The 14,972-nt window shown below is 42.6% G+C and overlaps 1 protein-coding gene across 2 annotated transcripts in view; it reads right to left on the bottom strand.

The window, feature by feature from the left end:
- The window catches only part of sardh (sarcosine dehydrogenase), a 97,183-nt gene that overhangs the window by 60,894 nt on the left and 21,317 nt on the right, over positions 1-14,972 (bottom strand). For both annotated transcript variants that reach the window (XM_038971019.1, XM_038971020.1), the window contains exons 8-9: positions 5,933-6,037; positions 1,801-1,930 (exon numbers count right to left, since the gene is read on the bottom strand). In XM_038971019.1, coding sequence (XP_038826947.1) covers positions 1,801-1,930; positions 5,933-6,037 — 235 coding nt within the window. The remainder of the gene's footprint in view (positions 1-1,800; positions 1,931-5,932; positions 6,038-14,972) is intronic.

Here is a 14,972-nt window from a genome sequence, read left to right as displayed (position 1 = left end):
ACTCTCCCCCTGGCCATGCAGAAAGAGATACAGAGAGAACAAATTATTTCACATGGCGAACTCCTAAATCCACAAAAGAGGATTTGATACAAAATGTCCACTTGTGAGAAGGTGGGAATGGTCCGTGGGACGGGTATGACAAGAGTTTCATTTGCTGACCTCAGGGAGGACATGACTATCTCTGAATATGTACATTTCTCAATTATGGGGTTTGCATCTAATTCTTGTATAAAATGAATGAGTAAAGATGAAACTATTTGTGAAATGATGTAAGGTGATGTTAAACCTTTAATGAAAGAGAATTGTATTCCCTTTAAAGTTTAACCAAGTCATTGGCCCGCCCCCATGAGCACAGACATGATCTGGCATCATGGAACAGCCCTTTTCTACTGTTACGAATAAAAAAACCCTCCTGAAGAAATCCTCTTCAGACCACGCGTACCTCGATGGACACCGAGGGGGCGCAGGATGAGTTCAGACCACAAAAACCTCAGTATAAACTAAGGTTGTAATTGTTGTTGAATTCCTAGCCATACCACGTAGAGCATTGGCTACACGGCGGGAAATGGTTCAACTGAGACTATCGATCCCGACAGAATAAGAGCAAATCTTAGATACTAACTATTAGTCTGCAGCTATAAATTATGTCAACCTGGGATGCGAAGACAGACAATCGCCGAAACATCTATGTGCAAAGGAGTAGCATTTCAATTAATATAATTATCAACTGTGTAGTGACTCATTTTGTCTTTCCCGCCATTCTCAGTCCACACCCACTGCCCTTTGTCCACCAAGCCGTCATATCGGCTTTGCCCACTAGGGAACCTCCCCTATCATTTCCTTGTAACCATATCTACGGTGTTGTTTGTTTATGCATTTCTGTGATTATTTAGTTAGTAAATAAATGATTAAGACAATTGATGTATGGATGATTCATAGTAAAGACTGGGTTCGTGCAGATGAATGGAATGAAACTAACGTGAGGTAAAGAATAATTCATTCATTAGAAGACTAATTGATCAGACATTAAAATATCTGAAGAGTGATATTAGGAAAATTATAACTTTGTAATCTGAAGATTTCCCTTGGTGCCCCGACTTCCTAGCTAATTACATTTACATGATTAGTTTAATCACATAATAACAATTACAGAGAATTGATTTGATAAAATAACAGTCTTCACTTTAATGATGCCAAAGACACGACACCATGCTCAAAGGGATATTCAATGTCTGCTTTATTATCACCATCATCATCATCATCATCTACAAATAGATGCCCTTCTTTGTGAGGCATTGGAAAAGTCCCTTGCCTTTGTGGTTGACTCTGTGTTTTAAATTCACTGCTCGACTAAGGGACCTTACAGATAATTGTGCAATATGTCTGGGGCACAGAGACGAGGTCGTCATTCCAAAATCATCTTATTAAAACACCATTATTGCACACAGATTGAGTCAACGAAACTGATGTGACTTGTTAAGCAGATCTTGACTCCTGAACGTATTTAGGCTTGCCATAACAAAGGGGTTGAATACTTATTGACTCAAGACATTTCAGCATTTCATGTTTAATTAATGTGTAAAAATTCCTTAAAACATAATTCCACTTTGACATTGTGGGGTTTTGTGAGTAGGCAGTGGCAAAATCTCAATTTAACCCATTTAAAAACGCAGGCTGTAACACGACAAAACGTGGTAAAAGTCAAGGGTTGTGAACACTTTCTGAAAGGCACTGGAAATGACTGACTTGAGGGAGTTATTATGGGAGTGGGAACCATAGTGGGTGTGTGTATATCCATACCTGGTCCACAGACAGTGGATTTGATGCCAGTCTGCTCCAGAGCAGGGACTCTGTTGATCGCTCCCTCTATATGCTGCATGAACACATCCCAGTCCAGGTCAAACAGGCTGAAAGCAAACTTATCAGACACCTGCAACACAAGGACAGCAACCAAAACAGTTTTTACTGTGTTGGATTCGACATTTTGAGCATTGAGATATTAAAGTCATGATAAAGACGCGTAGCATGTTAAGGGGTGAGATCTGTAGAAAGACAGAGTGGCTGTGGAATGTGCTGGGTGGACGGAAGGAGCTCAAAGGATTGCTATAGGGGAGGCAGATGGACATCTGTGGACTAGAAGGAGGAGGGGTTGAGGTCAGGAGGTGAGGTCAGATCCCCTGAAGGGAGCAATAAAGGTTTACTACCCTCTTCCTGTGGAAGCATAAGATGTAAGGATTGGAGAGAAGGAAGATGTCTTAAGTGGGATATATATACACTGCTCAAAAAAATAAAGGGAACACTTAAACAACACAATGTAACTCCAAGTCAATCACACTTCTGTGAAATCAAACTGTCCACTTAGGAAGCAACACTGATTGACAATACATTTCACATGCTGTTGTGCAAATGGAATAGACAACAGGTGGAAATTATAGGCAATTAGCAAGACACCCCCAATAAAGGAGTGGTTCTGCAGGTGGTTACCACAGACCACTTCTCAGTTCCTATGCTTCCTGGCTGATGTTTTGGTCACTTTTGAATGCTGGCGGTGCTCTCACTCTAGTGGTAGCATGAGACGGAGTCTACAACCTACACAAGTGGCTCAGGTAGTGCAGCTCATCCAGGATGGCACATCAATGCGAGCTGTGGCAAAAAGGTTTGCTGTGTCTGTCAGAGTAGTGTCCAGAGCATGGAGGCACTACCAGGAGACAGGCCAGTACATCAGGAGACGTGGAGGAGGCCGTAGCAGGGCAACAACCCAGCAGCAGGACCACTACCTCCGCCTTTGTGCAAGGAGGAGCAGGAGGAGCACTGCCAGAGCCCTGCAAAATGACCTCCAGCAGGCCACAAATGTGCATGTGTCTGCTCCACCGACGTCCACAGGTGGGGGTTGTGCTTACAGCCCAACACCGTGCAGGACGTTTGGCATTTGCCAGAGAACACCAAGATTGACAAATTCGCCACTGGCGCCCTGTGCTCTTCACAGATGAAAGCAGGTTCACACTGAGCACATGTGACAGACGTGACAGAGTCTGGAGACGCCGTGGAGAACGTTCTGCTGCCTGCAACATCCTCCAGCATGACCGGTTTGGCGGTGGGTCAGTCATGGTGTGGGGTGGCATTTCTTTGGGGGGCCGCACAGCCCTCCATGTGCTCGCCAGAGGTAGCCTGACAGCCATTAGGTACCGAGATGAGATCCTCAGACCCCTTGTGAGACCATATGCTGGTGCGGTTGGCCCTGGGTTCCTCCTAATGCAAGACAATGCTAGACCTCATGTGGCTGGAGTGTGTCAGCAGTTCCTGCAAGAGGAAGGCATTGATGCTATGGACTGGCCCGCCCGTTCCCCAGACCTGAATCCAATTGAGCACATCTGGGACATCATGTCTCGCTCCATCCACCAACGCCACGTTGCACCACAGACTGTCCAGGAGTTGGCGGATGCTTTAGTCCAGGTCTGGGAGGAGATCCCTCAGGAGACCATCCGCCACCTCATCAGGAGCATGCCCAGGCGTTGTAGGGAGGTCATACAGGCACGTGGAGGCCACACACACTACTGAGCCTCATTTTGACTTGTTTTAAGGACATTACATCAAAGTTGGATCAGCCTGTAGTGTGGTTTTCCACTTTAATTTTGAGTGTGACTCCAAATCCAGACCTCCATGGGGTTGATAAATTTGATTTCCATTGATAATGTGTGTGATTTTGTTGTCAGCACATTCAACTATGTAAAGAAAAAAGTATTTAATAAGAATATTTCATTCATTCAGATCTAGGATGTGTTATTTTAGTGTTCCCTTTATTTTTTTGAGCAGTGTATATATATATATCTGTGATGGGAGAAATGTTGGGTTGTCTGAATTACAGCTGTACAGAACCGCTGGGAAGAATTACATTTGGTTAAAGCTTCTCTAGTGTCCGTGGGTTATTTACTCTGAAAAATAAGAACCTAACACCTGCAACTAGTGCTGAGAGATTAGCCAACATTTAGGTTATTTTTAGTTTTTTTAAAGAACTAATTGACTGACATCGTTTCACATTTTTTGAATTCCATTTAGTTATTTATTTTCTTCTGTGAGCTCAATGCATCGTTTCTCTTAGAAGCATGAAGGTTAATTAGTGATTAACCGTCATGGTCAGTCACCATCATCATCTGGCTTGTATTTATTGTTTTATTCTGTGTTGTTAAAGCATTCAACAAACAATGCATTTATAAAAAAAATATTAACACAAATTGAAAACCGTAACTATTGTTCAGAAACCGAACAGACTTCAAAAAGCACTAAATCGTTCAGCACCACCGGGAACAAAAGGACACAACAGCCCAAGCAAGGACACACCCAAGCAAGGACAAACCCAAGCAAGGACACAACAATGGTGCGCTGCACTTGTGCCATCTTCAAAAGACGCTGCTTTCGCAAACATTTAGTGCACACAGGTGAACAGTTATAGACGCACACACACACCGTTCAACCCATCTTTCAAATGTCACACAGACAGAGAGCGAGAGAGAGAGAGAGAGATGATGCAGACCACTCAGCAGAGAAATGCTGAACACATGAAACAGTGTGAATATGCCACAGTGGATAAAACTGATGCTGTAAAGAGAAGAAAGACGGGGATCAAGATTTAAAGAAAAGAAAAAAAAGTTGGAGGCTGCAGGGCCAGCCAAGTAACTGTGACCTTTTCCCGCAAGAATGCACGTACGCACACAGCGATTTTCCGTCACAGCAGCCCCTCATTACCAGTCGAGGCCTGGCCCCTAGGGAGCTCACAACACCAGATTAAACTTTCAACTTTCTCCTGAACTTCTCTAACGTATCGATCCACAGCTTCTCTCTCTGTACTAAATGCATTTTCATTTTCTCACTTCGTTTCCAACTCTTGGAAGCTTGTGCTGACAGGACAAAAACGCTCCTTTAGCCGGCTGAGGTGTTCGGTCATTTGGCGCTGTTCAATTGTTTGGCTGGATGTGAACGGTAAACGGGCTTGTGTGATGTGGTCTCTGGCTTCAGAGTTGGGGGGGGGGGTCACAGGTGATTCTGGCTGGTGTGTGTGTGTGACTAGAGCACATTTAGTACGGCACCTGCAGACTGAACAGGACCACACCAACTGAGCACGCGCCACAGAGAGGAGTGAGGAGGGCATACTGACATCGAGCCAGTCAGAGCCAGTGTGCACCGACGGAACACGACACACTCCCGCTAGACCAACACAAACACTCAGATCTCAATCTGTGTCCTGTTGTAACCTCATAAGGCTGCATAACCCCTAGCTAAAAGTGAGCGAGCGAGAGAGAATAAGAGTGCGGTTAAAGGCAGCCACAGACACTCAGCGGCTGGTGAAGTAATGAGTGTGTGTGTCTGCTTATCTGTGTACATCCTGCTGGATCTTCTCCTCGGGCTGTGTGAGTAGGGAGCGGATACGACAATCCACTGAACACGCCAGAGGAACAGAGCATGGCAATTAACTGGCCTGTGAGAGTGAGACATAGACAAGCAAGCATGCCTCTCTGCGAGCTTCACTGACACCTCACAACGCACGTGCGCACGCACACAATACAAGCAAAGACACATGGACACCCACACAAACATAAAGATTCTCACAGATGGAGGTTAAATACAATATACACAATCACTCACACAAGCACCCGTATAGTATACAACACCAAGTACCATACAAACCAATACACACAAACTACAGGAGGCTGCTGAGGGGAGGACGGCACATAATAAATGGCTGTAACGGAGCAAATGGAATGGCACCAAACACCTGGAAAGCATGGGTTTGATACCATTCCACACATTCAGCTCCAGTCACCCTTACAAACCCGTTCTCCCCAATGAACGTGTCACCAACCTCCTGTGTCACAAACACCAATGACACCCCGTTCACAGCATGTCAACACAGTGAAAACACACACGCACACAATACCTTGTCCCAGAAGACAGGGTTCTGCTCGTAACCCCCCACGGAGAGGGCGTCACCTTGGAGACGGAGGTAGACGGATGCATCATGGTCCCTCACATTGGGCATGTTCTAGAAGGGTAGCAGGGAGAGACATTCTTTAGATCTTCAAAACGGTATACTCCTAACAGATCACAGGCACAATGATCATCTTAGAATAACAAACAGGACTATAAAAATAAAAAAAACAGTAGACTTCGCCTACTAGGCGTACTTGGGTTTCACATCTAACGCTTAACAAAACAAAAAAGAACAGGGCGACATGTCATAGTCATGAGTAACATGTCATAGTCATGATTAACAGAGCAGAATAGCTACAAAACTGCCCAAAAGTCCACTCGTTGGCCAATTTGCTGTAGCCAGGTCTGCCATTCCAATGCACTTTACAAAAAAGTTTAGCCATAAAATAAATTACAACTATGATCAAAATAAAATAAACAAGACGGAGACTGAACCAACAAGCAGAAAATAGAAATATATAACGCATGGTATAGACAGTATAAATATATATATCAAGCTGTGTGAATTAATACCAGTTGAAATGCTGGCCCATGTTTTCCGATACATTTTCCCTCCATATGAACTCAGAGTGAACAAAACATTTTTGCAGCACATTTTTGCAAACGCATTGACCTTTGTGGGACTATTTTGTCCCAACGAGTTCCTCCTGTCCTGTTTAAACGATATGGATAACAGTATTGAAAGTTACTGGAGGACACGCATACAACAGTTGAGCTTCTCTTCTCTTTGCTGACTAAGGCCCGTCTTTAGCTTCACGTGATAAGACTGGTGTGTGTGTAGAACAGATCAATATGATTTACATTAAGTCCTTTGGAGGAAGGATTGTTGACATATATTTGACCTTTGTATCTAAAAGCATAATGATGAATATTTTATAGCAAATTGGCATATTTATGACATATTGGCCTTATCCAGGCCCATAGCCGCGGGAAGTAGGGGTGCTGAGGTGTAAAGTACTTAAGTAAAAATTACTTTAAAGTACTACTTTTTGAGGGGTATCTTTACTTTATATTACCATTTATGGCAACTTTTACTTCACTACATTCGTAAAGAAAATAAATGTACTTTTTACTCCTTACATTTTCTCTGACACCCAAAAGTACTTGTTACATTTTGACATGAAAATGGTCCAATTCACACACACTTATCAAGAGAACATCCCTGCTCATCCCTACTTCCTCTGATTTGGAGGACTCACTAAACACAAATGCTTTGTTTGTAAATTATGTCTGAGTGTTTGACTTTTACTCAAATAGTATTTTACTGGGTAACTTTAACTTGAGTCATTTCCTATTAAGGCATCTTTACTTTTACTCAAGTATGACAATTGACCACCATTGTGAGGGTTAAATAATCAAAAAGTAGTGCACTGGGCCTTTACTAGTATTAGCGGACCAATATAGATACCTGTATGTAGCATGGGCAAAAACATTTCCAACATCTCCGCTTTGCCAAAAAAGGTATTTGTATAATTAAAAACAATTTCTTGCAGGATTCAATAGTTATAAGAGTTGTTGTCCTGTCCCTTTCTCTGTGCAAAACCCAGTCCTCAAGACATTTACATCAAAAATATGCAAAGTTACAGGCAAAGATGCAAAACATCCACATCAATTTTTTTTTAAATATTGATCAAATAACATGAAAACAAGCATTACCAACAGAGTGAATGTGAAAATGTATTCAAAAATTGTCCCACTTTGCTGGTGATTTGCAGTATGTTCAATGATACAAGTAAAAGGAGGGCTGTGATTGGTTAAATTGTCTATGCCAATTTATTTGTATAAAACAAAACTAGCAGAGATCCCATTCTGTCAGTAGAGTTTATATTATGTTCAGCAATAGATTTTTTTTTTGCCCAAATGTAAAAAATATATATATATTTTCAATATTCATGTTTATATTATTGAAATCAAAATACTACTCATATTATAGAGCAAGCAGTAAAGCTTCATATGACACCAATTTTTGTAGCACCTACAGATGAAACAATATGGAGTCTTAAAGGAGGCCAGAATTTTAAAAAATATATATATATTTTTTTAATTATTATTAATATATACTTATATATATACTTATATATATATACCAACTTTAATTATTACTCAATTATGATAAACATGTCAAATAGTCAAAAGTTGACACCTACTCAGTCAAGGGCTATACTTTATTTTACATTGTAGAATAATAGTGAAGACATCAAAACGATGAAATAACATATGTAGTAAACCCAAAAGTGTTATCTAAAATTATATTTTGATTTGTTTTTTCAAAGTAGCCACCCTTTGCCTTGAAGATCTTTGCACACTTGGCATTCTCTCAACCAGCTTCACGAGGAATAATTTTCCATCAGTGTTTTAGGTGTTCCCACATATGCTGAGCACTTGTTGGCTGCTTTTCCTTCATTCCAAACCACCTCAATTGGGTTGAGGTTGGGTGACTGTGGAGGTCAGGTCATCTGATGCAGCACTCCATCACTCTCCTTCTTGGTCAAATAGCCCTTACACAACCTGGAGGTGTGTTGGGTCATTGTCCGGTTGAAAAACAAATGATAGTCCCACTGAGCGCAAACCAGATGGGATGGCGTATCGCTGTAGAATGATGTGGTAGCCATGCTGGTTAAGTGTGCCTTGAATTCTATATAAATCACAGACAGTGTCATCATCAAACCTCCTTCTCCATGCTTCACGGTGGGAACCACACATGCAGAGATAATCCGTTCACCTACTCAGCGTCTCACAAAGACATGGTGGTTGGAACCAAAAATCTCACATTTCCATGTCCATTGCTCATGTTTCTTGGCCCATGCAAGTCTCTTCTTCTCATTGGTGTCCTTTAGTAGTGGTTTCTTTGCAGCAATTAGACCATGAAGGCCTGATTCACGCAGTCTCCTCTGAACAGTTGATTTTGAAATGTGTCTGTTACTTGAACTCTGTGAAGCATTTATTTGAGCTGCAAATTCTGAGGCTGGTAACTCTAATGAACTTATCCTCTGAAGCAAAAGTAACTCTGGGTCTTCCTCTCCTGTGGCGGTCCTCATGAGAGCCAGTATCATCATAGCGCTTGATGGTTTTTGCGACTGCACTTGAAGAAACGTTAAAAGTTCTACCTTTTCAGCATTGACTGACTATGTTTTAAAGTAATTATAGACTGTCACTTCTCTTTGCTTATTTGAGCAGTTCATAATATGGACTTGGTCTTAACAAATCTTCTGTATACCACCCCTACCTTGTCACAACACAACTGATTGGCTCAAACGTATTAAGAAGGAAAGAATTTCCCCAAATTAACTTTTACCAAGGCACACCTGTTACTTGAAATGCATTCCAGGTGACTACCTCATGAAGCTGGTTGAGAGAATGCCAAGAGTGTGCAAAGCTGCCATCAAGGCAAAGGGAGGCTACTTTGAAGAATCTAAAATACCAAATATATTTTGATTTGTTTAACACTTCTTTTGTTATGTTATTTCATTGTTTTGATGTCTTCACTATTATTCTACAATGTAGAAAATAGTAAAAATAAAGAAAAACACTTGAATGAGTAGGCGTGTCCAAACTTTTGACTGGTACTCTATGCACACATTTTTCCCCTACCCCTACCACCCCTCCCCTAATTGGAGTATACTAATAAACTATAACACTTAGGCTTCTACTTCCAACTCATACATACTATATATATATATATTTTACAGACACAAAGTATAGTCATTTTGTTGTTTTTAATCCCACCCTTCAGCTTCACTCAACCCCTCCCATCTATCATTAGATTTTCTTTTTTAGCTAGTCAATTAAGAAAAAAATCTTGTTTACAATGACAGTTCTACACCGGCCAAACCCGGACGACGTTGGGCCAATTGTGCGCTGCCCTATTGGACTCCTAATCATGGGCCGTTCTGACACATCCTGGATTCGAAACAGGGTGTCTGTATTGACGCCTCAAGCACTGAGATGCAGTGCCTTAGACGCTGCGCCACTCGGTTTGCCATATATTTTTTTACTGACAGTTAAACAATTTAATCAAAAAACAACTTTATATAGGAGTGCCTTTGATTTGACAGCATATAAAACTCAGCAAAAAGATAAACGTCCCTTTTTCAAGACCCTGTCTTTCAAAGATAATTTGTAAAAATCCAAATAACTTCACAGATCTTCATTGTAAAGGGTTTAAACACCGTTTCCCATGCTAGTTCAATGAACCATAAACAATTAATGAACAAGCACCTGTGGAACGGTCGTTAAGAGACGAACAGCTTACAGACGGTAGGCAATTAAGGTCACAGTTATGAAAACTTAGGACACTAAAGAGGTCTTTCTACTGACTCTGAAAAAACACCAAAAGAAAGATGCCCAGGGTCCCTGCTCATCTGTGTGAATGTGCCTTAGGCATGCTGCAATGAGGCATGAGGACTGCAGATGTGGCCAGGGCAATAAATTGCAATGTCCATACTGTGAGACGCCTAAGACAGCGCTACAGGGAGACAGGACGGACAGCTGATTGTCCTCGCAGTGGCTGACCACGTATAACACCAGCACAGGATCGGTACATCCGAACATCACACCTGCGGGACAGGTACAGGATGGCAACAACAACTGCCCGAGACACCAGGAACGCACAATCCCTCCATCAGTGCTCAGACTGTCCGCAATAGGCTGAGAGAGGCTGGACTGAGGGCTTGTAAGACATGTCCTCACCAGACATCACCGGCAACAACGTTGCATATGGGCACAGACCCACCGTCGCTGGACCAGACAGGACTCGCAAAAAGTGCTCTTCACTGACGAGTCGCGGTTGTCCCACCAGGGGTGATGGTCGGATTCGCGTTTATCGTCGAAGGAATGAGCGTTACACCGAGGCCTGTACTCTGGAGCGGGATCAATTTGGAGGTGGAGGGTCCGTCATGGTCTGGGGCAGTGTGTCACAGCACACCGTTACAGGGAAGACATCCTCTTCCCTCATGTGGTACCCTTCCTGCAGGCTCATCCTGACATGACAATGCCACCAGCCATTCTGTTCGTTCTGTGCATGATTTCCTGCAAGACAGGAATATCAGTATCCTGGCATGGCCAGCAAAGAGCCCGGATCTCAATCCCATTGAGCACATCTAGGACTTGTTGGATTGGAGGGTGAGGGCTAGGGCCATTCCCTCCAGAAATGTCTGGGAACTTGGTGGAAGAGTAGGGTAACGTCTCACAGCAAGAACAGGCAAATCTGGTGCAGTCCACAAGGAGGAGATGCACTGCAGTACTTAATGCAGCTGGTGGCCACACCAGATACTGACTATTACTTTTGATTTTGACCCCCCTTTGTTCAGGGACACATTATTCCATTTCTGTTAGTCACATGTCTGTGGAACTTGTTCAGTTTATGCCTGAGTTGTTGAATCTTGTTCATACAAATATTTCCACATGTTAGGTTTGCTGAAAATAAACACAGTTGACAGTGAGAGGACGTTTCTTTTTATGCCGAGTTTACATGCTCAGTTGGGCATGACTGAGCATGTTTCTGCTCATGAGGTTGGCTATCTAACGTGGCCTTGACATCGCCTACAAGCGTGATCGGGGATTTCTATTGGAGGAGCAATTTCTAGGAATCTTCATAATAAACCATCTTTGACTCAGTTCTCTACACCAGTGGTTCCTAATCTTTTTATAGTCCCGTACCCCTTCAAACATTCAACCTCCAGCTGCGTACCCCCTCTAGCACCAGGGTCAGCGCACTCTCAAATGTTGTTTTTTGCCATCATTGTAAGCCTGCCACACACACACTATACACTATAAATTTATTAAACATAAGAATGAGTGTGAGTTTGTCACAACACAGCTCTTGGGAAGTTACAAAGAGCTCTTATAGGAACAGGGCACAAATAATAATATAATAATCAATAATTTTGCTCTTTATTTAACCATCTTACATATTAAACCTTTTTGGTTCATTGCAAATTGTGAATAACTCACCACAGGTTAATGAGAAGGGTGTGCTTGAAAGGATGCACATAACTCTGCAAAGTTGGGTTGTATTGGAGAGAGTCTCAGTCTTATTTCATTTCACACAGTCTGTGCCTGTATTTAATTTCTTGCTAGTGAGGGCCGAGAATCCACTCTCACATAGGTACGTTGTTGCAAAGGGAATCAGTGTCTTAACAAAGCGATTTGCCAAGGCAGGATACTCTGAAGCCACTGCTTCTGATTGAATTATATTTTCACAGAACCGCTAGTTGAAATTTCGATGAGGCTCTCTTGTTCAGATATCAGTAAGTGGACTGGAGGCAGGGCATGAAAGGGATAACGAATCCAGTTGTTTGTGTCATCCGTTGAGGTAGAACCTGCGTAATTGCTCACCCAGCTGCTTCGCTATATCACATTCGATATTGTCCGTAAGCTTGAGTTAATTTGCACACAAAACAAAATCCTACAACGATGGAAAGACCTGTGTGTTGTCCTTGTTAATACAGACAGAAGAGCTCCAACTTCTTAATCATAGCCTCAATTTTGTGCCGCACATTGAATATAGTTGCGGAGAGTCCCAGTAAATCCTAGAAAAAAATATCACCCAGATAGGTCAGCCGTGTGATTAACTCATCATGCAAGCGGTCAGACAAGTAAAAATGGTCAGTATAGAAAACTTAGTCTCTCAATTAAAACAAAAACATGTCAATACTTTGCCCCTTGATAACCAGCGCACTTCTGTATGTTGTAAAAGCATATCACTGCATAATGCAGAAAATACAAAAGAGTTAAGGGGCCTTGCTTTAACCAAGTTATCCATTTTCACTGTAGTGTCCAAAAGATATTTTAAGCTGTCAGGCGTTCCCTTGGCAGAAAGAGCCACTCCACTGTCTCCCTGTCATGGCTTTTGCGCCATCAGTACAGACACCAACAAAGTCCATTTGCTGTCACAAAGCTGTCCAGTACTTAAAAATATCCTCTCCTGTTGTCCTGGTTTCCAGAAGAGGATGTCTTCCTCAATTGACCCCCCCCCCCATAAATGTAACAGACATATACCAGGAGCTGTGCCAGGCCCACCACATCTGTTGACTCATCCAGCTGTAACGCATAGAATTCACTGGCTTGTATGCGAAGCAGTAATTGTTTCAGATCTCCTGCCATGTCACTGATGCGTTGTGAAACAGTGTTGTTTGATGAAGGCATTGTCTGTATAGTTTTTTTTGTCCTTTTCCCCCAGCATTGTCCCAGACATATCCATGGCAGCAGGAAGATTTAAGTCGTTCAAAAAGGTATGGTGTTTGCCTGTCCTAGCCACTCGGTAGCTCACCATATGAGATGCGTCTAGCCCCTTCTTATTAATGGTATCTGTTGCTTTTATACATGTCTTACTTCTCAAAAGTCTTTATTCTCGTTCAAAAAACTCCCGTGGCTTATTTTTTAAATTGGCACGTTGTGTTTCTAAATGTCTGCGCAAGAGTGAAGGTTACATCGAGTTCTGAGATAGTACTTTTGCACATATAACACACGGGGGTTGAGGAAAGACACTACTCCCAATATACACTACCGTTCAAAAGTTTGGGGTCACTTAGAAATTTTTGGTCAATTAAAATAACATCAACTTGATCAGAAATACAGTGTAGACATTGTTAATGTTGTAAATGACTATTGTAGTTGGAAACAGCAGATTTTTTAAATGGAATATCAACATAGGTGTACAGAAGCCCATTATCAGCAACCATCACTCCTATGTTCCAATGGCACGTTGTGGTAGCTAATCCAAGTTTATAATTATTAATGTTTCATTTTTTTACCCCCTTTTTCTCCCCAATTTCGTGGTATCCAATTGTTAGTAGTTGCTGTCTCGTCTCATCGCTACAACTCCCGCACGGACTCGGGAGAGGCGAAGGTCGAGAGCCATGTGTCCTCCGAAACACCACCGCACTGTGTTAACACAGCGCGCATCCAACCCAGAAGCCAGCCGCACCAATGTGTCGGAGGAAACACCGTAGAAAACCCTTTTGCAATTATGTTAGCACAGCTGAAAACTGTTGTTCTGATTAAAGAAGCAATACAACTGGCCTTCTTTAGACTAGTTGAGTATCTGGAGCATCAGCATTTATGAGTTTGATTACAGGCTCAAAATGGCCAGAAACAAAGAACTTTCCTCAAACTCGTCAGTCTATTTTTGTTCTGAGAAATGAAGGCTATTCCATGCGAGAAATTGCCAAGAAATTGAAGATCTCGTACAACGCTGTGTACTACTCCCTTCACAGAACAGCGCAAACTGGCTCTGACCAAAATAGAAAGAGTGGGAGGCCCCAGTGCACAACTGAGCAAGAGGACAAGTACATTAGTGTCTAGTTTGAGAAACAGACGCATCACAAGTCCTCAACTGGCAGCTTCATTAAATATGTGACGACCCTCCCACTCTGTCTGCTGTATTCTCTCTCTTTGCTCGTTTTCCTTATTAGTATGTCGGCGGGCGGAGATAAGAGGGTCGTCAACGACATGGGACACACCAGGGCCCGGGTGTGTCCCAGGATAAATGCACCACTTCCCCATTCATTGAGGAGACTCTCTCCATGGCCACTGCGGTGGATAGTTGGTTGTGTGCTGCGTTGGAGAGAGTACATTGGTTCGTTTTCAGGCCCCTGCCCAGGCTGGAAACTCTTGCTCTACTCGCTGTTGGGACATCGGCCTGAGGTGAATACAATCTGCTGTGTACCTCAGTGGGAGAATTGGATAGGGTAGTGCCACTTGCTACCCGGAGCTATAGCCTTTCTTTTTCCCCTGTTAGGCTTAGCGATGTGGTTTTTTTTTTTCTTCCTTGCCAGCGGGCTATAGTGCGTAATTACCCACCGCATATCCACACGAAGACGAGGGTTGAGTTACTGTAGGTTTTGGGGAAGCTCCATATAGATCTCATCTCTCTTCTGTGGTGCCCAGTGTGATTGTCATTTCTCTTGTTGTGGTCCGGTCTGGTGTGCTCAGCAGAAGGGAAGAGCGATAATTTTTTAAGTATTTACTTCTGACTATGGTGTCTA

The sequence above is a fragment of the Salvelinus namaycush genome, chromosome 31 (assembly GCF_016432855.1).
Source record: "Salvelinus namaycush isolate Seneca chromosome 31, SaNama_1.0, whole genome shotgun sequence".
Taxonomy (NCBI): domain Eukaryota; kingdom Metazoa; phylum Chordata; class Actinopteri; order Salmoniformes; family Salmonidae; genus Salvelinus; species Salvelinus namaycush.
This window is presented reverse-complemented; position numbering and strand designations above follow the sequence as displayed.